The 24,906-nt window shown below is 37.7% G+C and overlaps 1 protein-coding gene across 1 annotated transcript; it reads right to left on the bottom strand.

Moving 5' to 3' along the window:
- Window positions 1-1,279: 1,279 nt before the first annotated feature.
- Window positions 1,280-7,006, bottom strand: MDAR1 (monodehydroascorbate reductase 1). Its single transcript, XM_079004388.1, has 10 exons — window positions 6,857-7,006; window positions 5,714-5,785; window positions 5,019-5,070; window positions 4,445-4,525; window positions 4,222-4,340; window positions 3,872-4,091; window positions 3,668-3,786; window positions 2,843-2,968; window positions 2,494-2,634; window positions 1,280-1,834 (listed from the first exon to the last, which is right to left on the bottom strand). The coding sequence occupies exons 1-10, from the start codon at window positions 6,905-6,907 to the stop codon at window positions 1,511-1,513; spliced, it is 1,305 nt and encodes a 434-aa protein (XP_078860514.1). The 5' UTR covers window positions 6,908-7,006; the 3' UTR covers window positions 1,280-1,510.
- Window positions 7,007-24,906: the final 17,900 nt, after the last annotated feature.

Raw genomic sequence — 24,906 nt, 5'->3', positions numbered from 1 at the left:
GCATCCTCTATTTATAGGGGTTTGATCATAGAGTAGGCCCTAAGTTTCGTCCGTATCTTCCGTATACAAGCTCCGTTTTCTACGTTCTGTATATCCATACGCTGGTATTTACGAGTACTACAACTTTCATTTAGACCATGTCGGCTGATTCTCAATCTATCTCAGATTTACAAAACCGTATCGAATTTATCACATTCGAGGAGTAGGGATTAAGTTTCGTCCATATCTTTAACATATGAGCTAATGTTTGACGTTATTTATATCCACGTGTTATTATTTATGAGTGCTACAACTTTTATTTAGACTCCATCGGCTAATTTTCATTTTATCTCAGATTTACAAATCTGTATTGAATTCGCCGCGCTCGAAGAATAGGGATTAAGTTTCGTCCATATCTTTCGCATACGAGCTCCGTTTTCGACTGTCTTTTTAATGTTGAACTCCTATTAACGATATCTTCATTTATCATTTAGATTATTTTGGCAAAAAATCGATCGATCTAAAATTCGATTTCCGAGTTGTACATTGTTACGCTAAATCTTAGAAAAATCATAACTTCCTCAAATTAAGTTAGCTTTTGATGTTCTCTATATGCACGCTACCGGTTTAACGGATACTATGACTTTCGTTTAGATTACTAAAGCTAAAAAGTAATTTCTCAAAAGTTTACTTTTTACAATAAGCAAAGTCGTGCCAGTTTATCCGTAAAACTTCGACGAGTGATAACTTCTTAGTTACAAGTATGATTTCAACGTTCTTTATATGTACGGAATTCTTGACAGATACATACTATAACTTTGGTTAAAATTATTTATTATAAATAATATTCTATCAAAAAAATCATTTTTAACGCTTATTATCTTTAAATTGACTAACCTTATATGTACAGAGTTCTTAATAGATATACTATAACTTTTGTTAAAATTATTTATTTTAAATAATCTTCTATCAAAAAGTTATCTTAACGTTTATTATCTCAAAAAGTCATTTTTAACATTTATTTGTTCTAAATAATCTTCTTCCCTCTCTTAATTGGGCCTCGTCTCAAAATTCCATACTAGGTTAAATAGGCCGGTTATAAGCCCCGGCTCTTTAGCCCAAACTTTTTAGATTTCTTATAGTGACTTAATTAATAAGTAAATATTTTTAAGAAATGATAGAACCTTTTAACAAAACCTATAACAAGCCATTTTAATTGAATCTATAACAAGCCATTTTAATTGGGTGGCAGCCTTAAGGAGTCAGACTTCTCTTAATTGTAACCATTAACCAAGTTCGCTGGAAACAAACCAAATTATTTAACCACCTCTACCCAAGCAAAACTCTTCAACAAGAGGTTATAATCAAGGGAAATACAACTACTACTAGTTGAGAGCTACAAGAGCCAAAAACAACACACAAATGCAACAACATAAACACACTCTAAATCCACAATTTCTGAAACACATTGTGTTATTAACGTAACCAATCAAACTCATATATATAAAGTCTCATAAAGAAGGTAAGGTTCTCAAATCTTGCTGGCAAAGTCAAGACCTTCTTTGGCAAGCACATCTAGGCTGGAGGCTGGTGGTTGGAGTTTGGCTACTTTGGCTATGGCTTGGTTTTCCTCAGGTGCACCACCTTCTAGAAACACACCCACCACCTTTCCATTGTTGATCCAGTATGACCCGAACTTTGGTTTTGCTGATGACGGGTCGTGGTCACCGAAGATGACAGAGTCACCGACGTTGTCACCGTAAAATTGCCATGACAGATCGAAGGAACGCGAGTAGAAGTATGGAAGGTAATCGTAATCTGCGATTTCTTTTCCTTGCTCGCTTGCAAAAATCGCCTGTTTAAGTAAGTTGGAACAAAAAGATTTCAGTCGAGTTATATGGAAGAAATAGCAATGTATTTTTGTATTATATTTATAGCATCCTATTTTTATTTAGTTTTGTAGTATTAAAATGCTAAACTTTATTTATTTTTTTCTTATTAAGGCTTTGTACTTTAAAAAGTTTACTGAATTTTTTTTTCTTATTAGGACTTTGAAAAATCTAACCAAATGTACTAACGAAATTGCTTTAAATTTGGATGGGATTGGTTTAATCATGTGGATTTTCGGAAGTACAATATGAAAAGAAAGTATAGTAGGATACTATAAAAAAAACAAAGGGCTAATAACAAAAATTACCAAATAAATGACCACATTTCCTAAATTAATAACAAAATTCTTATGCAAAATTGCTTTTCCCAACATCATTTTTCTTGAAAATGACCCATCCCACAAAAATTGATGTCTTTTTCATGAAATAAAAAAAATCAAGCTTTTTTCAAGATTTTTCTAGTAGGGACCAGCAATAAAGCAAAAAAAAAAAAAAAAAAAAAAGGCATTTTGGGATAAAACTTGAAACTTTAGTGATTAGCCCATAAACAATGTCTTGCATTTAGTCCAACTTTTTTTATATAAATTGCATAGAGAAAGGATAAACTCAATTTGGATTTGATTACCTTGACAGCTTGTTCTGCAGATTTGCGAGAATGGTCAACATGTTCAACTCTTCTGATGTCACCATACAACTTCATTGGGAAAGTAGCAACATCACCAACAGCATAAACATCCGGAACACTAGTTTTAAAAAATCCATCCGTCTGTGATTTAAAAAAAAAACAACTCAAATCTGTAAGTTTTAGAGATGTCATACTCACACAAAAGAAAAATGACCAAATTAACCAATCCTTAGTTCCTATTAAATCTGGAATGAGATTGGACAAGTTTTCCATGGCTATTTTGGTAAATGGTGATGAAGATCTTTTGTAGAAATGAGAGATTAATAATAACTAAACAGTAAACACAAACCTTAATTCCACCTTTCTCCTCTTCAACCTGTCCTTTGAATAGACTGATGAGGGGCCTTCCTCCAACACCAACAACAACAATATCTGCTTCAAGCACCCTTCCATCCTTCAGTTTCACTTCTTTCACCTGAAAAATGACAAACTGCTTATTAGACGACAAATGCCCGAATTTCATAAAAACACTGTAGTTTGGATCATATATATATTTTTTTTTGCTTCGGTTTAACTACCTAAAGAACATTTTCCTATTCTAACCACTAAGACCGAAACCTTAAAACTTGGAACTTTATAAAAACCACTATAGTTAGGATTCTTTTTGTTAAAGCACCCAAAGAATTTTTTTTTTTTCAGCTTAACCACAAAACTTTTACCATTATATAAAATTAAAAAATAATAATAAAAAAACCACTTTGTATCCATTTGTAAAGAAAAATTGAATCTATTCGAAATCTAAGGAATTTATTAAAAAAAACCTTTTATGTAGGATGTTCAGAAAAAAAATCTAGGGTTTTGAAATGGGTGATCATACCGGTTAAGGTTTTTTTCTTTTTTAAATTTGAAGATTTTCTGTTTAAAGTTGAACCGAAAATAATCCAAAATATAGCAGTTTTTATAGAATTCAAAGTTTTATAGTTACCTGGAAACCCTTACACGGTTATACTACCCAGTTACATAGGTTTTTGACTTTTTTCCAGGAAAAAAAAAATCAAAGACTAGGTGATTAAAACAAAAAACAAAAAATTCAAACTGTTTTTTTTTGTTTCAAATTTGGTGTAGAGAAAAGCGAATTAAAAAGATTTCAACTGCATGAGTAGAAATAACAAACCTCTCCACTGTCATTACTGGTAAATCCAACAGCAACTGTACCCTTGATGATACTGACACCCTTTTTCTCATAATAACTCTCATAAAAAGCAGCAATGTCAGCAGTGAATAGACGAGGCACTGAAGTTTAAAAAAAAATTTACCAAAAAGAATTACCCCAAATAGAAAAAAAAAATAACATGGAGATGAAGTTTGGTTGACTTACTGCACCATGGTTCAGGGTAAACCATTTTAACATCAAAGTTGTTAATTTTGAGTACTGCACTAAGTTCAAGACCAATGTATCCTCCTCCAACAACAACTGCTTTTCCATTTTTCTTTGCTTTAATAGCTTCCACAAGTTTATCAGCATCATCAATCTCTCTCAAGTAAAGAATGTTCTTGGCACTAGCACCTTCTACACCAAAGTCTGTCAGCTTCAGAGTCTGCAAATACCAACGTACTTTCACTTAATTCTTTCTTTCAACTTTCTTATTGGAAATTACAAAAGCAATTTTCACGGGTGTATTTTTTTTAGTACAATGTTCTGATAAGAAAATTTGAGATTTCACTTACTGTGGAGCCGGTGGCAATAATCAAAACCTTATATGTGAAGGTTTCTCCAGCTGCACTAGTGAGAGTTTTTGAAGCAAGATCTGCTTTCACTATTTCTGTGTTCAGGATCAAGTTTATTCCTGGAGAAGAAACATATCATGGTTTTAGTTAAACCTTATAAATCAATACAGTATATATTTGATATATAAATGTAAAGTTTTATAATTGCATGATAACACAATACCTTTCTCTGTGTACCATTCTGGTAGTAGTCTCTCTCCTCCACTTCCAACACATGTATGAAAACCTGGAAGTCTGGCAGCTCCTGAAAATTAATATAGATACAGAAAAATAGTAGTAGTTAGAACACTACATAATATGTAGCTTAATCCACATTAAATCATTAAAATTTCATATTTGGTGATAAGAAAAGACTGAATCAGGAAAAAAAAAAGCTGAAACTTAAACAGGTTTCTTCAGTTAAAAAACAATGCTTAAAGTTTGTGTAATTTTGAAAACATAAATGATAAAGAACTTATTATCCTCCAAAGGGCTGAATTCAAGAAATAGAAACATACATAATTTGCTTGTATTATAGCATTCTACTTTCATTTATTTTTGGTACAGGACTCACTGTGATTTTTTTTTTCTTATTAAAACAGTGTACTTTGAAAAATCTGTAAGTTTTAACTTTTTTTTCTTATTAAGACATTATCTTATAAAAATGATACCCAATTATTAGGTGTCATTGCTAATAAATATAATTGGGTAGAAAAGTCACCATGTCAAAAAGAGGCAACAAATGAAAAATGGCTTACCCTCAGGGAACAAATATGCCTTGCTTAGTGCAGGGCGTTCATATGGAGCCACCTAAAAGGACCAAAAGCAATGGTTAGAAAAACCATATAAATAGTTCTACATGATAAACTTTCCTTGTAAAATAAACTATATATATATATATATATATATATATATATATATATATATATATATATATATAAAAGAAGAAGAATGGTAAATTAGTACAAAGATAGCATCATTCTATCAACCAGTAATAGAAGAGAGACATTGAGCTGAATAAAATTGAATACATTTCACGTATAAAAGGGGACTACATGTAACTTACTTCAAGAAATCAATTAAATTGGATTAAGGGTTTTAATGAGTGTAACAGGGGTGTTGTAGATAAAATGCAGATTATAGGTACTAAAATGAAAATGCTCAAGAAATTTGGAAAAAGAAGATGTAGCTGTAGTCCAATAAACTCTTTTCTAGTTTACTTCTTTAGTTAAACCATCAAAAATATGGTGATATCTGTGTACAGAAAAGTGAGGAGAAAGGAAAACATAAGAAATAAAAGATCTCATTGAAATACGATTTCATGTATTACATGTTTCAACAATTATAACCAAGTTTTCCTATTAAGTCCTAACTTTTTACAAATTTCATTTTATAAGATATTTATTAAACAAAAGTATGAGTAACATAGAGAGGCAAAGATTGATGAGCATACCCCCTCCTTTGAAATGATTGCTAGCTCGCCTGGTTTGACTCCTTGCTTTGCAAACTCCCTTGCAGCATAACCCTGCATGTACAAAGGCAATATAAGAAACAGGAGATATAGATTATAAATTTACAACAAACAGAAACTGAATTTCCATTAAAGATAGATATATCTTCAAGCGTTGATCTTAATTCAAGAGATGGCCTACAACTCAAAGGTACTGCCAAAATTTAGTAATTTCCAGGTGTAAAATACATATGCTCTTCGAAAAATTAGAAACAATGATTTCCATTTGTAGTTTTGAATATAAATATTTACTTAGTTATAAGTTTTTTCTGAAAAGTAAAAGGATGCCTATCTACTTTGATGTTGAAAAATAGGCTCACAAACCTAAACTTTAGTCAAAGCATGTCTCCTTTCTTGAGACAAGAAGCAAAAGAAGCATCAGAAACAGAAAATATATCCTCAATTACATAACCCTATTACAGATTTATGTTCCATTAAAACTAAGGTATTAATTCAGATGCCCACCTAACCATAGAAAGAACTAAACTTCAAATGGGTTACTTTTATAACTTCCTAAAAAAAAGCAGATTATGGACATCCCAAGGAAGAATTGTCGACTCCATAATCCATATAGCAAGGAATACAAACCGAATATGGAACAAAATTTAAGATCAATCTTGTGTTTCGAAAATATTTGGTCCTAGTGTGTGACGTTGCTCATAGGAGATTTTTCAAACTCCGTACATATATGTTCACACTAATCCTTCTTGACGTTTCTCCGCAATCCAAAAAGAAAGCATCAATATACGGCAAAAATACAATCTCAATTACATACTCCTACCAGAAATGTATTAAAAGTGTAGTTTATATCATTGTACATACATCGGTATAACTCGTTAAGAGTACAATAGAAAATGAGATTAAACAACAGTTTTCAGATCTCTATATTAAACGATGATCGTATACAGCCCAGACACTTAGTCCCTCTGTACACTTGAAACAGTCTACTAAATCGTAACCTGTTTTTACCTAATAAGCTACAGAATCAGTTATAGAATATCGGATTACTAGAATTATTAGGAAAGAGAAACGTCGAATAATAATAATGAGAACTATGAAAAATAAGGATGATCGATGGAGACTCACAGCTGAGACACCGCCGCCGACGATCACATACTTAAAAGACTTCTCCGCCATTGAATTTGATGATGGCTATCGGCTTCCGATCAAGTAATGTATTTGGACAGGTATTTAGGAAGTCGGGATTCTAGAAAAAAGGATTGGCTGGATCGGTGTATATAGGGGAAGGTGAGACATAAAGTCCAATGAGATGTGGACACGTGGATGATGATCAACCGTGTTAATTTTGTTGACCGTAGGATCACCACGACTGAATTTTTTTTTTTTTCATTTTTTAGGAAATCAATCCTTTCAACAATCATGTAATTTTCAACATCAGAATCTGAATTTATATTTTAGAGCATCTCCAATCTCCAATTGAATCGACATGAAATTGGCTTTTACCACTGTTTCATCAAACTAACTTTTACAATTTTACCACTGAACACAGTGTATTTCTTTTTCTAATAATTCAACATAATAAATTAAATATTTTTTTTAATACATCTAATCTATTTTTAATCAATCAAATTTTATTTTACCCTATAATTATAACTAAATATAATCTTTTTATTATTTTTAACTAATTAACTCCTTTTAATAAATATTAAGTAATATTTATTAGAGAAAATTACAAAATTAGCCTAATACCTTAATTACTTTATGGAAAATAGCAAAAAAAAACGGAAATTGCAAAAATAGCCACTGAAATCGCAGATAGAAACACCCCATCTGCGATTTCGCTTATCCATCTGCGAATGTACAAGTGCCTAAAGCACATAGGCAGTTGTACATTCGCATATGGATTAGTCCCTCTGCGATTTCGTGAATTACTGAATTCCACCTGCGATTTCGGAACATTTTTGGTATAAAACCGTTTTTTTTTCTTCATTTTTCACTCTCAAGTTTAGGAAAACTCTCTCTCTCTCTCTCTCTCTCTCTCTCTCTCTCTCTCTCTCTCTCTCTCTCTCTCTCTCTCTCTCTCTCTCTCTCTCTCTCTCTCTCCTTTGACGATTTCTTCAACAATCCTGAAAATATGGTAAGATTTTAACACATTTTATGTTTTAATCAACATTTATTTAGTGTATGTTTTATTTATTTATTATTTATTGTATTAGTTTTTGTAAAAGAAAATCAAACTTTATTGTTTGTTATTGGGTAATTTTATTGTATTTGATAGATATAATATTATTTATTAGTATTCTTGAAGTTTTAATGGTATTTTGTTGGTGGTTGTTTGAATATAAAAATATAGACTGTGTAAAATGTGCATTGGCTTGTTATACATTTATTAAAAAGGTTAGAATATGTTTTTTTTAAGTTGAAAGTTTAAAAAAAATGTTCCAAATCATGTATAATTGCATGCATGTAGTTTGTTTACAATAATGATTACAATATGTTTGCTTAGTGGCTGTTTGTATAGTTGTCGTATAACTTGAAAATTTATATATAGTTATGGTTTAAGTTGAAAAATTGTTATAGTTTGTTATTGTTTTTCAGCATAAATATAGAAATTATTGATTGAATGTTGGTTTATGTTTTGTTTATGTTTGTAAATTGAATGTTGGATTATTTATTCCATTTAATATCCGAATATTTTTAAAGGAAATAGTTGTTTAGCTTTGTAATATGTTGTTGTTTTTGCAGCATGATTATAACAATTTCAATGTGAAAGCTATTGTCAACTTAAAAGGATCGGGGTGTAACATCTGGGAAGTATTTGAGGTGTTACATGGTGCAAGACGCGATATTTTTAGAAGAATTGTTTTTGGTTACTTGTTGGACGTCCCTCATATACAAGGGGACGTATTGCTGTTCCACAAGATGTTTCTTCATCAGATACGGTCGGATGATGTTTATCCCCAGATGGCATAAAACGGTTATATTTTAAAGTCGGGGATACGAAAATGGTATATGGCCCGGAAGAGTTTTGTTTGATAACTGGGTTTAATTTCGGCGAGTATCCCAAAAATATTGGCAAAAAAGTGTCAGAAAAAAAAAGTTACTACTAAAAAAAAAAGTTTATTGCGTGAACGACTATTTCCGAACCATACAAATAGTTTGGTGAAAATCGATACCTGAAAAGTTTTATTTTATTATCAATTCTTAGAAGCTAACGACGATGATGCAGTTAGAGTTTGTCGGATATACGTTTTGTGTGAAGAATTTTTGGGAAAAGAAATAAACAATCGAGTGCCGCAAGACTGATTGCTGAGAATTTGGATGTGTCGAACAAGTATTTTTTTTGTTTACTTTGAAAGTTTCATATTATTAATGTTAATTTATATTATAAATATTTTTTTTTTGCAGTTTTGCTTGGGGTACCTATTTGTGGGAGTTTACCTATGACGACCTTGAAGATACATAGATCAAGATAGATAAATATTTATCACTGTCGGAGCGTGGTCAAACTTTTAAATACTCCGTTTCAGGATTTACGGCGCCATTTAGGGTATACAAATTTATTATTATTTGTAAGAATTTATTGATATGTTAGTAATTTTAATTTTAATTTTTATTACTATAATTGTGAAAATTATAGATATGGATATATGAGATGCTTCCAATTGTTCGTGCCGGTGGATTTGCGTTGAGAAAAAACAGAGACACGCCTAGGATGAAACGATAGAGTGGCACAAAAAAAATTGAAATGGGTTGACGTGAACACGATTTTTACAATGACAAAGGTTTATAAAAATTATTTTTATTTTAACAAATTCCTTATTACACTTTTATATGCATTTTTAATATGTTAAATTTTTTTAGGAGGGACAACGACCAAGAAATAAAATGTCATCGAGTGATGATGAGATGACATCTACTTATTATATGTCATTTCAAGAGTATGTATATGGTGAACGTAATTCAGTCCCTTCCCCAGTACGGGACCATTTTAGGAGACAAGACAAATCTTCGTCCAGTATGTCGTCTAGTGGCCGCTCTCACGGCAAAGGTGGACGTAGTGGAAACCTAGGTTAGAGGAGGTGTTGAAACGGCTACATGCACTGGAGCAACATGTGTTTATGAACCGATAACCTACTGAGGTGTTTGTAGAAGAAGTGGATAATGAAGATTTATGGAAGAACATCAGTTTTGAGGAACCTGCAGTATTCCAAACAAATTTTGTTGAACGGTGAGTTACATGTCACATATTTTATATTTATATAATTAGTTAACATGTTTGAAAATATTTGTTAATATTTTATAACTGAAAATGTATGTTGTAGAAGATGAGGCATTGAATAAAAATAAAACAAATGAAAATGGTTTTGTTGATAATGAAGACGACATGGTTATTATATATATATATATATATATATATATATATATATATATATATATATATATATTACAATCACGATTTCAATTGTTAAATGTTAAGGTGTCTTTCAGTAATAATTATAATGTCTTAATTTTTAATGTAGGAGTTGGAGGAGAGGATAAACAATGCGGGTCGTAGTAGGAACAAATTTGATGATAATATGTTTGATAAGTATGATAATGAAGATGAAGAGGTTGTTATACTTACATTTATTTATTTTGTTTTTTAGTAGATTCATACATTTTTTAATTAAAGATTATTTCTTATTAATTTAGGTGTTGGAGGAACATTTAATAACTACGGGGAATATAAATCATTTTGATGATTATGATTTTGATGACAACGAAGTTACACCCGATATACCGAGGGCCCGAAATTCATCACAATATATGCGTTGTAACATCCGGATTTTCAAGAACATTATTGTGTATGTTAATCTTGAGATTGAAGGAGGGACTCGACGAGTTAAGGGACCAACTCGCCGAGTCGAGTTGAGTTGATTGCGTGGATTTAATGAGTGGACTCGGCGAGTCAGAGGAGGGACTCGCCGAGTAGGTACTGGGGCAGAGAAACCCTAATTGTCCGGGTTTGTGACCTATTTAATGCCCTTATGGCCTTTATTGGCGGCCACACTTTCCCTTGAGAGCCTGAGAGAAACCCTTAAACCGTTCTAACCTTGGTAAAGTGAGTGTTTGATCATTTTAGGCAATCTTTGTGCATTTCTATGAAGAGGGATGAAGAGCTTCATGATGGGGAGCAAAGGAAGGCAGTGGATTTGTGGTATTGAGTGTTTCAACTGTTAAAAGAAGGTACAAAGTCCTCATCTTGCTCATTCCTTGTACTAGATCTCATTTTGGGAGTTTTAGGGCTTTGCTTCCATCCTTTTGAATCTATTACTTGAATGAGACATGGTTTGAGGTTGGAAACCTCAGATCTGGACCTCCTAAAGGTCCTTAGAGTCTAGGTGTCCCTGCTTTAGTCGTTCAAATGAGGGTTGATGAGCTAAATTCTTCATGAAAGGCATATATTAGCATTTTGGAGCAATAACCTCATGTATGAACGTAAAGATCGAAGCTTTACGTTATTATTGAGCCTTGGGATGATAGACCTAGTGTTTGGAGTGATAGATCTGATTGAAATCGTCTAAATGAACATTAGGTCTAAATGAACTCGCCGAGTCAATGAGCCGACTCGACGAGTTGGTTAGGGTTTGTCCCGAAGAACTAAATCATGCGATAGCTCGACGAGTTGGGCGTCGGCTCGACGAGTTGAGCTGGATTGTCACGCGATTTTTGAGGAAAACAAGTGGACTCGACGAGTCGCAAGGGTGCACTCAGCAAGTCGGGTCAAACATGGACTGTTGACTCGAGTTTGACTTCTGTTGGCTTTGGGGCTTTGGTCAACATGAGTAGTAGAGACCATGGAGGGGTAAAATGGTCTTTTATCCACTTCAAAGAGTTAAAGAGAGGAAGAATAGCCTTCAGTCATTAGAGTTGTGATTAGAGTATCACTTAGAAATATTCATCCCTTGTGATTAGGCGGCGGCTAGTTCGAGATTCGGGAGCGAGGTCTTTGCTTGTCAGGTGAGTCTTCTCACTATACATTACCTAGAGTGGTATCTATATATAGAACGGAGGGTTTTGTGTGCTATGTGTATGTATGAGATTATGTGCATTTTGATATATGTATGCTATGTGTTGTATAGACCGGACCGGAGGGTCCAACGATATAGACCGGACCGAAGGGTCCAATGATACAGACGGGACCAAAGGGTCCAACGAGTTATGGGACTGGAAGGTCCCGCTGAGACACATCGACCAAAGGGTCGTACTATAGCCTCAAGTGGCGTATGTGTTGTATGTGGTATTTTGGGGAACTCACTAAGCTTTGTGCTTACTGTGTATGTGTTTCAGGTTTCTCAGGATCGCGGGACGGCACCGGCTTGATTGTACACACTAGAGAAAGAGTTACGATGATCCTGGATTATTAATGGAGTTGTGTTTTGTAAATTGAATAAATAAGATTTTTATACAATTTGTTATGAAAAGTATGCGATTTTTAAATGAAAATTTTGTTTGAAAATTTACGGTGTTACAAGTTGGTATCAAAGCCTTGGTTTGAGGGATTCGGATGCACCTTCGGGTAAATCTGGACTCAAACTGGGGATTTGAGAAAAGTTTTCAAAGAAATGATTTTTCTAAAGCAAACGAGAGTTTCTAAGGGAAAACGAGAAAGAGCAGTGTGTATAATCAGCCAGAGCCCGAACGGTGATTTCCTAAAATACCCTTACTTTTGTATTATGAGATATTTATGAGGTATTATGCATGCTAGATATAGGCTAGGTATTTCATATTTTAGGACTAGAGTGGCCTGATTTGTGATGCCTTAGCCTAGGAGTTGTTATCTGCGATGTGTTTTCGAGTATGTGTTGAATAAGAGTATCCAATAGGAATCCTTGTAGAGAGGGATTTGAGTAGAGGGGTAATCCAGGAGAGATACTTAGATGAGAATTTGTATAGTCTATTGAGAGGGTAGTCAGATGCTCGCGTGGGGGCGAAGTCGCTTGAGTTCGGTGGTATCCTTCGAGTATGCGGAGAGCAAGTAGGATAATAGCCTAGAGGGGTTTTACGTGCTAGTGGAGATTATTTAATGCCCGAATGCTGCTTGCTTCGTGCTTTGTGGAACTCTCGATGATGGGAGTCAGCTACTAAGTGGATATGACGATATTCAGGAGGTAGATGGTTGGCGTCATTAGGGGTTCTTCAGCAGCTGATGGCAGAGAAGTGTGAGCACCTAGGAAGAGCCTAAGGGGTGACCGTAGTCAGATGAGTGCGCTGACAGGGTAAAGTATTTCACTAGGGAGCGAACACGAGTAACGGGATGGATGAGCGAGACGGTTGAGCAGCTACTTAGGAAATCTGGGATGGTCTGTGTGGAAGGTATGGGTAGATGTGGCAGGTAGTATGGGCCCGTACTACTGAAAGCAGAGGACCTATACTTGATGCAGGGAATATTCTGGAAATTCTAGGTAGCAGATTAAGAGGTGATGTCATGGTTCGAGTACCATGATTGGTAGCAGATTGAGAGATGATGTCATGGTTCGAGTACCATGATTGGTAGCGGACTGAGAGATGATTTCATGGTTCGAGTACCATGATTGGTAGCAGATTGAGAGGTGATGTCATGGTTCGAGTACCATGATTGGTAGCAGATTAAAAGGAGATAACATGGTTCGAGTACCATGGTTTATAGCAGATCGAGAGGTGGCCACATGGTTCGAGTACCATGACCTGTGGCGATTAGTTGTGAGGGAAACCGGATGCGATAGAGTATGAGGTCAGAGGGCCATGTGGAACAAGTTCCAATGAAGCATCCCTTGTGAGGGAAATCGAGATGACTCCAAGATATTTTTGGTGAGATGTCAGATGAAGTTGCCAAACTTAAGGATGAGTAGAGATGGCGTTTATGGAGGATTGCGGCATGAGTTGAGAAATCAACCGATAGTGGAGATGTCACCTTCTGTGACCTAAGTGGTGTTATTTCCGTTTCCTGTGGGAAACATAAGAGGTGTCGAGATTCCGGTTTCCGAGTTTGGGGGTAAAACTCTGTGGGTTAGCATTTATGGTGAAACGACCCAAAAATACGACCCAAAATTTTTTTTTTGTTTTTAATATAATCACAACTGTAATCAGAGCATCATATAATAAAACCATGCGTGATGTATTCCAAAACATAATAAAATACTGTGCGGAAAACTGTATCATACTACATCAAATCAAGCAACTAAATCAATCCCAGGCTAAAGCTGAGGCGGTGGTGTATGCGATGCCGTCATCCCGAGCTCTTCCCTTTGCTTGCGGAAGTACCTGAAACCAAAACTGAAACTGTAAGCACGAAGCTTAGTGAGCTCCCCCAAAATACCACATACCATACAACAACATATAACACATACTGGGCCTTGCCCACTGCATCGGGCCGAAGCCCGGAAACTGCATCGGACCGAAGTCCGGAACTGACTGGGACCTTGTCCCCTGCATCGGACCAAAGTCCGGAACTAACTGCATCGGACCGAAGTCCGGAACTAACTGCATCGGACCGAAGTCCGGAACTAACTGCATCGGACCGAAGTCCGGAACTAACTGGGACCTTGTCCCCTGCATCGGACCGGGGTCCGGAACTAACTGACTGAACATATCATAGTATATCAACTAGCATGAACACATATACTGCGTACTACATCGAGCCGTAGCCCGGAACACATAACACGTAACACATAAGACATAGCACATAAATCCTGTCTGAGCCACGAAGGCATCAAACATACTAGCTGCTACATCGGACCGAAGTCCGGAAACTACTGCTAACTGGACGGGCCGACATTGTGGCCTTAGACCCGTCCCTACTTGAAGGAAACTCACCTCGTAAACTGGCGGCTGAGTGTGTGTCTCTGAAAGCTACCGGCTGCTGCTCCTGAATCTCCTCGGCTACAAGCCCATGAACACACTCAATCAAATACTAAACACTGCACTTGGGGTAAAATGACTCTTTTACCCTTGGTCAAAGTCAACTTACTTTTGGGGCTGACTCGCCGAGTTGGGCCACCCAACTCGCCGAGTCCTACTCTCACTTCTCAGTTCTACACGCTGCTACTCGTCGAGTGTGGCATCGACTCGACGAGTACCCTCTTGATCCAAGAACTCAGACAATCTTCATCCGACTCGCCGAGCCATATGAACAAACTCGACGAGTTGTTCATGATCCTAAGAAGATTGCCTTGGACTCGCCGAGTTGTATGAACAACTCGCCGAGTCCCTCCATCACTGAGTCTACCCTCAACTCGCTGAGTCCACTCTCTAACCCCCTGGATTCACTCGACACTGATCAAAATGAAGGACTCGGGGACTCGCGACCCAACTCGTCGAGTCGTTCTTCCCGACTCGCCGAGTTGCCGCCATGCAACTGATTTTTACTCGATTTTGTTTGAATCCAACACATACAATTTATAGATCTGAGTCCAATAAGCTGATTTACCACGTAAAGTTTCCAACTTTACGTGCACAACCTCATGAATAAGGGAAATAAGGCTAAAAGATGCATAAAATGGGTAGATCTATGATTGATATGCAAAGTAACTCCAAAAAGACAGTAGATCCGGGCTCTACAACACCCCAACATTCAGATCCAAAGGTATTTCGACTTATTAAGACATTCATGCAAACATAAGGCTTGGAACAAACATCAAATAGCTCTTAGAAGAGCTCTAATGGAAGTTTAAGCATATAACAAGAAGGGAACTCCGAAAATACCTCAATAAAATCATATTTGCCCTTGGATCTTTGCACTACAACTCGTTTCCTTGCTTCTTTCTTCTTCTCCTTCTTCACACCTTCACAAAATGGCACTAAATCACTTATAAGCTCTCAAGGGAGGATTAGGGTTTTCTCACTGTGTTCTCAGGGTGAGGGAGGCGAGAATGGGGCTATAAGGTGGTTTAAATAGTGGGCAACCCGGGGATTTAGGGTTTCACCCAGACGGATGGACTCGCCGAGTCCAGGATATGGACTCGCCGAGTCCCCGGCTCACGCGTGTTCGCAGCCGCGACCCTACTCGGCGAGTCAGGCTATGAACTCGCCGAGTTCCTCTTGCAAAACTTACAACAATTACCAAGGAATTAACATACCGGAAACGGGTCGTTACATATGGCGACCTTCCATCAGAAAATTTGGGCAGTATGTCTGCCGAGGGGTAATGATAGAGCATGAGCAGGTTGTCAGTAGGGACTGAGATGGTCAAGGACTAGGATACACCCTATTTGAGTATAGTAGGGCATGTGTTAGCTGCATCGTCGGACGATTAAGAGGAGTATATCAGGGAAATGGCTCTTATTGTCTTTGATGGGTATCAAGAGTGATAATGTGGGTACTGCTCTTATCATAAGAGATGTGATGGAGTGTTGGTTGAGGAGTCGAGGATGAGGAGAACAATAGTTCATTATTTACAGACTAAGAGTCAGGGTTGATACTGGACAGTTGGGAGGTCCGGTGAGGGAATGGTGTGAGATTCAGAATGACCAGAGGCAGTCATGATGGGAAGTTCTAAGGAATTCATCTGAGATTCGGGGTATTGGGAGTTGCTTGATCTTTGTCGGGGAGATCATAGAGCGTTGCGTAGCACCTTCCAAAAGTAGGCACGATGTTACTGGTGGAAACAACCTGTGGGATAAATTGTTGGTGCGCCAATTGGTGAAGGTTCAAACCCTGAGTGGGGGAGCACTGGGTATTTTATTGAGAGGATCAGAGATTTGTTCGAGAACGGTTAAAGATCTGGATATAGAGACCTGCAGTATGGATTCATGAGTTCAGGGTTATTGGTGATCGAGGCTAAGTGAAGAGCGAGATAATGCATGTGGTATATGTTTGAGGAAGGATAAGTGAATTGGAAGATTTTTGTGGCCTGCATTTTTCCGGGTTAGCATATGTTGAGTTCGAGTGCGATCGGGTCGCTGGATTGCAGATGCAATAGCTGAGATTTGCAAGTGAAGGTATAGATTGTAATCTATAGCCCCGAAAGGGCAGCCATTGATTCATCAACCAATTCCAGGGTCGATATGAGTAGTTCCAAGTGAGTAATGATCAGTAGGGGGTTTCGGGTTTTCGACATCATATTCTGAACCATTGATGATGCCTCGGTGTTTCAAATTGGGAGATGGAATACGCTGAGGTTACAAGTGGTGCGAGAAGGAGATCGGTTGAGAAATTCTTAAAGAGCAATGCGGTATCCAAGCATGGGGTCGTGAGTATTAGATTAGTGGATTGGGCAAAACATCATGAGATTTTGTGTGATGTACCAAGGTATCCGGGTATGATGTCCTTATTCCTAGATTATTCTGAGTTCTGAGTCGAGTGCTGGCAGGTGGTGCAACAAGTATCTATGGTTCCAGTGGGAGCACTTCGGCTAATTAATGGTAAATGAGATTATTTAAGAATAAGGATTGCAGTGCAAAAAGGAGTTTGTCATGTCAGTTGCCGTCAGGAGTAGGGACACTTACTTTTGGATGGGTAGATGTGCACCTATCTATGTTGGGCCGTGGAACGTGGGTTAATGGATGTAGGGTGTGGCGTCGACTTGAGGTTGAGACCGTAGGTGGTAAGATAAAGTGTTGTAAGGCTGTAGAGAGTTGCAACATTCATGAGTTAGCAAAGGGGTGTGGTGATACTGCGGGGAGCTGTAGTATTCACCAGCTAGTCAGTGAGAGGTTGTTGTGATGTTGCGGGGAGCCGTAGTACTCACTAGTCAGTGAGAGGTTGTTGTGATGTTGCGGGGAGCCGTAGTATTCACTAGTCAGTGAGAGGTTGTTGTGATGCTGCGGGGAGCCGTAGTACACACTAGTCAGTGAGAGATTGTTGTGATGCTGCGGGGAGACGTAGTACTCATTAGTCAGTGAGAGATTGTTTTGATGCTGCATGGAGCTGTAGTACTCAATAGTCAGTGAGAGGTTGTTGTGATGTTGCAGGGAGCCGTAGTACTCACTAGTTAGTGAGAGGTTATTGTGATGCTACGGGGATCCGTAGTACTCACTAGCCAGCGAGAGGGTGTTGTGAGGAGCACTCTCTGGTCAGAGCAAGACGCATATGAGTTTTAGGCTTGGGTAGCTCTGATAATTGAGTTTTTGGGAGCCTGGTGGTCGAACCAGGGGCGAGATTGGGGTCTCCACATTTGTTGGAGAACATTATACTCTGATTTGAGTTGTGGTTGTCACAACCCAAGGGAATTGGAGAAGTTGTACGTGCAGGTTGCGGTCATGAGTCATGAGTTGAGTTCTCCATTGGGTCGAGTGGTTCCAACTTTGGGTCAGACCAAACTCTCGAGTTTGAGTTTGGCTCTGGTGGTGCGCTGGTTAGGCGAGATGAGATTCTGGATTCTGAGGTGGGTTCCATGTTGAGGGGTATTGTTTATCATCTGATGTTTTAGACCTGTGTACGTCAGTACTCGGGTACGGGAGGTACCGCGAGATGCATGGAACTATGAGTAGTAGACGACAGAGGTCAGGGTTGAGTCGATCTTCAGTTGGGAGTATAGCATTCACTTGGGGTAAGGCGAACTTAGTGACTTGTGTGTCACAATGGGTCGATGTAGTTATAAAGAGAAGAAAACCATTGAGATGGTTGGGTAATGCAATGGATGACCTTGGAGGTTCAACTGCTGGGTCGGGGAGATGACCTGGTGCTCAGTCTTGAAAGGGATATTGAGAAAGGAGCTGAGGCTTACGTTGTTAGATCTCGGGGGACGCTTCTGAACAAGCATGATCATTTTTTTCGTGCCTGAGGTCAGGGTGTTGAGGGTTCGCTGTTCAAAAGGGTTGTGATTGCAGTTCAGTGGATGGGTCCCTGGTGGGATGTGATCCTTTTCATTCCTTGGTATATGATCTGGACTTATTTTATTGGCCCCCACTAGAGAATCAGAGGGGCAGTGAGTTATCGAGGTTTGTTATTCGAGGAGCGAATAATGTGGTGATATCTTGAAAGGGAGGTCTAGCTGTGTGTCAGGCTACTAGAGTTTCCAGATTCTTGAGAGACAGAAGGGGTAGCGTGGTGGCAGATGGGTTTGTCCTTTTTCAGGGAGGAGTTCCTGTTTGGATTCAGGTGTCCAGAGAGAAAGATAGTTGTGTGATATGAGATCCCTTCGATGGTCCTGTTCGGTTATTGGATTAGATCTATTTGTTGTTGAGGAGCGATTTTGTGACAACCCGAAATTTTCATTCGTATGAACTCTACAATCCAACACTTCAATTAAAAGTTAAATACTTTTCTGCTAATTTTTAGCCAGTTTAAAGTCCGTTTGAGTATTTTAAATTAATTATTCACGAATCGGATGGATAAAAGGAAGTGATTTCTAGTTAATCGGGAATGTAATGGAACAATCAACACCTTGAATTGGTGTTCACGGCCAAACAAAGAGAGTTTGGGCCATGAACTCTTAGGGTTGAAACCTCATGCCTTAAGCATGAGTTTATTCTCCATTCTATCATTTCCCTTTTTCCTAACTCAAGAACCAAAACCATTCTCTCTCAAGTAGCGTACCGTTCTTCACCCGATTTTCCGAAAATGTAAGTATTACTTGACTTGATTTGTTGTTATAACCTATCTCCTAGTCATTATACATCATTTCATCCATTCAATTGTTGATTTTCATTAGATCTTCAAAACACCAAGAACAACACCCAATCGAGCTACTATCTTGTAAGTGCACTTGCCTAGCTTCTTGTATGCTTAGTATGATCTTAATAACACTTGAAAATCATCAAGAAACCATAGAGCAAAGGAGTTTACGGCCAAGGATGATCTTAGGCCGTAAACCCCTTTCAAGGTGGTAAATTGGACCTTAGTTCCTTCCTATGCCTTGAATGCCAAACTTGATCCTTCCTAGAAGTGTTTAAGACCTTAAACAACAATCAAAACAACTCCCCATAAGAGTTTGCGGCCGTAAACACCTAAGGAAAGGGTCCTTAGGCTGTAAACTCTACTAGGTAGTGTTATTGTGCGCTTAATGATATCCTAAGGCTTGGACTTGATCATTTGATGCCAAATCATGACTTGTAAGACCTCATAACATAATTTGGCACTTATTACCATGAGTTTACGACCCTAAACTCATGGGGAAATGGTCATGGGCTTTAAACTCCATAAAGGGGTGGTTCATGGGCCATAAACTCCAATGCCATGTCATACAACCCTTAGGTGCAACCCTTTGGTACCTGTAGCACTTGAATCAAAGTGTTTCCATGACCTAGGGTGTCTTAACTTGATTAATTAGTTATTAATTGACTAATTAGATTACATATATGTTTATTATATGATAACTAGGATCATTATGTGTGTAAAAGTCCTCACTTGACACCTAGCAATCCTACATCATTCAGTTCATCCAAACCACCATCTACAAGTGAGTTCATACCCCTTAATCAATGTTTTAAATGTTTTTAAATGCTTTTATGGGGGGAATACAAGTTAAGTCATGCTAGTTATTATATCAATCACATGTGATTAATAACCAGCATACCAACTAGAGTCCATTCGATCCTCACAATACCAGTTTCGTGTGTAAATCTCTATCTCCGAAACCGTCTTTCTAGTGAAGCCGTCGTTCTAGAACTCCGAAGTACTCATGCGTAGAGTACCTCATGTTTCTAATCCTTTCCGAAGGAACCTCAACAAACCTCCACGAAATACCACTCGTCCAGCAGACCAAGTTCGAGCATAGAGGCTATGGACGAATACAGCCCACCTATTACTATTTTAGTGTATACGCGAGGGTGGTATATGATTATGATTATGCAGACTTAGTGTGTGTGTGTTTCTGCCCTTTCTCCTCTTCCTCGTTGGGTTGTGGACCTGGGGCAGAGTCGCACATCCGAACGTCTTACTAATCCTAATTATATACGGCTTGTATACACGAGGTAATGATACATGGACCAAGTATGAATCCTATCATGAACAGAAGGGCGAAGTTGCCAAGTCTACGAATGAGTATTCTGCCAATCGGAAGAAAGCAACCCCATTAGTATTGCTAAGAAAGTTAATTTCGGGACGAAATTCGCTCTAATAAGGGGATGATGTGACAACCCGAAATTTTCATTCGTACGAACACTAAAATCCAACACTTCAATTAAAAGTTAAGTACTTTTCTGCTAATTTTTAGCCAGTTTAAAGTCCGTTTGAGTATTTTTGTCACACCCCAAAACTGGAACGGCGGAAACGTTCTGGGGTGGATGACGTCATGTCAAGTATCACAACATAAGCAGTATAGTAATCAAAGTACAACAACCATTGCATTAATAGTAATAGTTTTACATAGTTTACATTGCATAGATACATCAAAGTAATACGAGTAATAATATAGGTGCAACTTGGTACTAAACTGTCTTCACCAAAAGCTCATGGGATGTACCTGTCTATTTGCTGACTTGAGAATACAAGTTATTTTGAAAATGAGTATCAGCATTTTTATAAAATGTTGGTGAGTTCATAAGCATTTAGTGTCATTTGTGTAAGTAAACATTTTATCCAAAATAACTTTATAAAAAGTAGTAGTTTAGAGTCTACGGTGTATTAGAGTTCTTCCCAGAAAATCCTATATTTTCTAATTAAAAGCAGTCTTCTACCAAGACTCGACAGTGTTATGTTTTAAAGAGAAATTTTCCTTGAAATACTATCATTACCCAAAATACGGTATTTGACTTTAAAGAAAGTAGGAGATTATGACTAGTAAAATACAAGGGAAAATAACATATGCCTCAGCAGAAAATACTGCTGACTAAGGCAAAGAAATCATAGACTCCAGGAGAGTATCGAGTGAATGATACGCCTGGCTCAGTCTAACAAAAGGAGATACAGACCCCAGACGGTATCAAATATATGATACGGCTAGCAAGGTCTAAAACAAACAATAATTCTAAGAGCATGTTTCCAGCATACAGTGTTAATTATCGTTACCTTAAGGCCATGAATTATAAGGTAAACATGGAGATACTCGTAACCATACTAATCGACACTAGAGTACTTGACGCCCTGCAAGCGTCGGTGTAAATATGACATTTGTCACCCCTTGGCTTGGTAGACCGTGGACTGTAGCTAACAGTCAGGGTGCGGGGGTGTCAGTCCCGTATAGATCTATACACACAATGCCCGCTCTCCCTACAGGAGACTCTGGTTACCAACTTAAGGACGGGGAGATCCGTGTCTTGAAGATGCATCTCGTAATCTGAATTCTATTAGAGGCGCTGGACTAACGGTAGAGACTCACAATTGAACTGATCGATGTAAACCTTCATGTCTATACATGTATACATGATATATAATTAATGTTTAAACGACCTTCGGACGGATATCTGATACCCACCAGACCACATCCAAACGAGGAAAAGGAAATAGGGTGAACTAGCATTCCTAAGTCCTTTAAACATCATTTATATAACTATACAGGTATATGCATGCATTTAACGACATAGAAGCGTTTAACTAAGTAGAAGTGTTTAACTAAGTAGAAGAGTTTAACTAAGTAGAAGCGTTTCACGAAGTAGAAGCGTTAACAAATCACAAAGTAGAAGCGTTAACAAAGTAGAAGCGTTAACAAAGTAGTAGCATTTAAAGAAGTAGAAACATCTAACGAAGTAGAAGCATAACGAAGTAGTAGCATCTAACGAAGTAGAAGTGTAAAAACATAAAAGAAAACTCTGATGAAAACTTGGGAAAACCTTTACACTTAAGAACTCATGACTTGGTATTCTTTTGTAAAATAAGTTTGAAAACCTTTAGAAACCCTTGAAAATTCTTCCATAAACAAGTTTTGATTATAACTTTGATAAACCAATATAAGTAAAGAAAGCCTTTGTTTAAAATACTGATGTAACTAAATTTTGAGGTAAAACATACAGCACGAGAGACAATTTGAGAAAAGATTTGAACAAGTAAAGACGTTTTGGAAAACCATTTACAGTATCATACTTGGTAAAACAGTTGACAGTGTAATAAATCCTTGTGCATGCGGGTTATCAATCTCATATGATTGATATGATAACTGGCATGTTTTAACTTGTATTCCCCCCCCCCTCAAAAAATCATGTAAAAACATTTAAAAGGTTAATTTAGGGGTATGAACTCACCTGTTGTAAGCGGATCGAACGAAAGTGCCGGTTGGGTGCTCGGTGTCAAGTAAAGACTTGAACACACTTAGTGACCTATTAACATATGATGACATATGTTTACATACAATTAGTAAATATAATACCAATTAAGCACGTGTACGCATCCTAAAATGCGGAAAACACTTTGGTCAAGTGCTAGGAGTGTCTCGGGTAACATCTAAGGGGGTGTATGGCCTAGATAGGGAGTTTACTCTTCAAGAGTAAACTCTTTATAGAGTTTACGGTCCTAAGACTATATCCCCATGAGTTTACAGCCGTAAACTGTGACAACCCTATATTTTTCCAAAGCAGTGTAACTCTCAAATGTCAAATATAACAAAAACTATTTGGAACCAACTAAATTAACCTTGAAAATAAAGTGTTCAAATATCTAAGTTGGGATGCATCAAATATTAGATATCATGACAAGGTTTCCAAAGTTTCGTAACAGTAGTAGAGGGCTAAAAACTCGAATTGAAGATCGAGTGTTAATTAACTAACGCAACCTAAATGAGAGTTGAAGATCTCCACAATAGGAGCAAATTGATAAAAAGACAAACGAAAACCGACGTCGAATAAAGAAACTATGAATTTTTAACGGACTTTAGGAGGCCCGGCCTATTAAAATTATATCATTAAAAATAAAGTCAAAAATAGCCGACGGAGTCTAAATGAAAGTTGTAGAGCATAATCTCACCTACGCGTGGATATAAAGAACGCGAAAAACGGAGCTCGTACGCGAAAGTTACGGAATTTAGAAAACGGAAGCCAGACTTACGCCCCGCGTAATATGGGAGTACGCCCCGCGTACTAGGCCCAGAGTCGAGTCCCATCGGCTGCCCCCTCTACGCTTAGCTAGACCCGAGTCGTAAGCGATGACGCATTATTACGCCCCGCGTACTGGGTACGCCCAGCGTACTTCGGAGGTACGCGCCGCGTACGAGGAAGTTACAGCCTATAAATAGAGAGGTTGAGCTTCGAGTTTTTGCACACCTTTCTCAATTCCTCAGTCAATCTCCCATACTTCTAAGCTCCAGAGACCATTCCATCACCTCGGTTTCCGCACTCGAGCCCCCGACGAAAGATCTATGTAACGCCCGTATTTCTAGGCTTGCCATTTTTAGCAATGTAATAGTCTAGGTTAGCCATTGTAACCCCAATTTGAAATAATAAAATGTATTATTTGTGAATTTGTGAATTATGTGTTTATTTGCTTAATTATGTGATGTAATTAAATTAAGAATAAAATAAGCGTCAAACTTAAAGTATTAGATATGCCCGATATCTTTGCATAAAGATGTAGTGGTTGAAACAAGGATTCCGGAGATATAAGGAATGCCAAAATCCGAGTTATAACAAAGAAGTTATGACATGTCGAAGTTTCGCGTCAGTACCGACATGACGCCGAGTGACGTAAAATATGAATTTAAGATAGAGCGATATTTAGCCTTAGCAATCTAAACGAAAGTCGTAGATTTCGTTAAACCGAGAGCGTGCGTAAAAGGAACGCCCAAATCTGACTTCGTATGATGAAGTTATGATTTTCTGAAGTTTCGACGTGGCAGTATGCAGCCCGAATACTCGAGTTGAGATCGAGCGATTTCTAGCCGAAACAATCTTAATGAGAATCGAAGATCTCGTTGTTAGTAGCGAAACGACGAAAAGATAGGCGAGAACGGACGTCGGACGAAGAAGTTATGATTTTATAACGAAGTTTTCCTGTCCGAGCCTTCTAAAAATAATTAATAAAAATAAAAGTCAAAATTAGCCGACGGAGTCTAAACGAAAGTTGTAGAGCGTAGTCTCACCTTCGCGTGGATATAAAGAACGTCGAAAACGGAGTTCGTATGAAGGAGATATGAATTTTTGAAGTTTAATAAATATTTAATATTTATTTTTTTATTTAACTCCGATATTATCCGAAGAAGGATGAGGCGGTCTATCCGAAGTACGCAGCGCGTACTGCTGTACGCCCCGCGTACAGCGAGGGGCACTCGAGTAGTCCGAAGTCGTAAGCGATGACGTAGAGGGCCCGATGACGTAAGCGCTGACGATCTGCGAGGCATTACGCCC

The sequence above is a fragment of the Lactuca serriola genome, chromosome 6 (genome assembly GCF_051521515.1).
Source record: "Lactuca serriola cultivar US96UC23 chromosome 6, Lser_US96UC23_V15, whole genome shotgun sequence".
Taxonomy (NCBI): Eukaryota; Viridiplantae; Streptophyta; class Magnoliopsida; order Asterales; family Asteraceae; genus Lactuca; species Lactuca serriola.
The sequence above is the reverse complement of the archived record's forward strand: the minus strand, read 5'-3'. Positions and strand labels throughout refer to the sequence as shown.

Coding starts and splice junctions, on each gene's coding strand:
- MDAR1 (XM_079004388.1), bottom strand. CDS start 6,907: ATGGCGGAGAAGTCTTTTAAGTATGTGATCGTCGGCGGCGGTGTCTCA. Junction 4,092..4,221: donor TTATTGCCACCGGCTCCACA/GTAAGTGAAATC, acceptor TGGTATTTGCAG/ACTCTGAAGCTGACAGACTT. Junction 2,635..2,842: donor AGGAGAAAGGTGGAATTAAG/GTTTGTGTTTAC, acceptor TTTAAATCACAG/ACGGATGGATTTTTTAAAAC.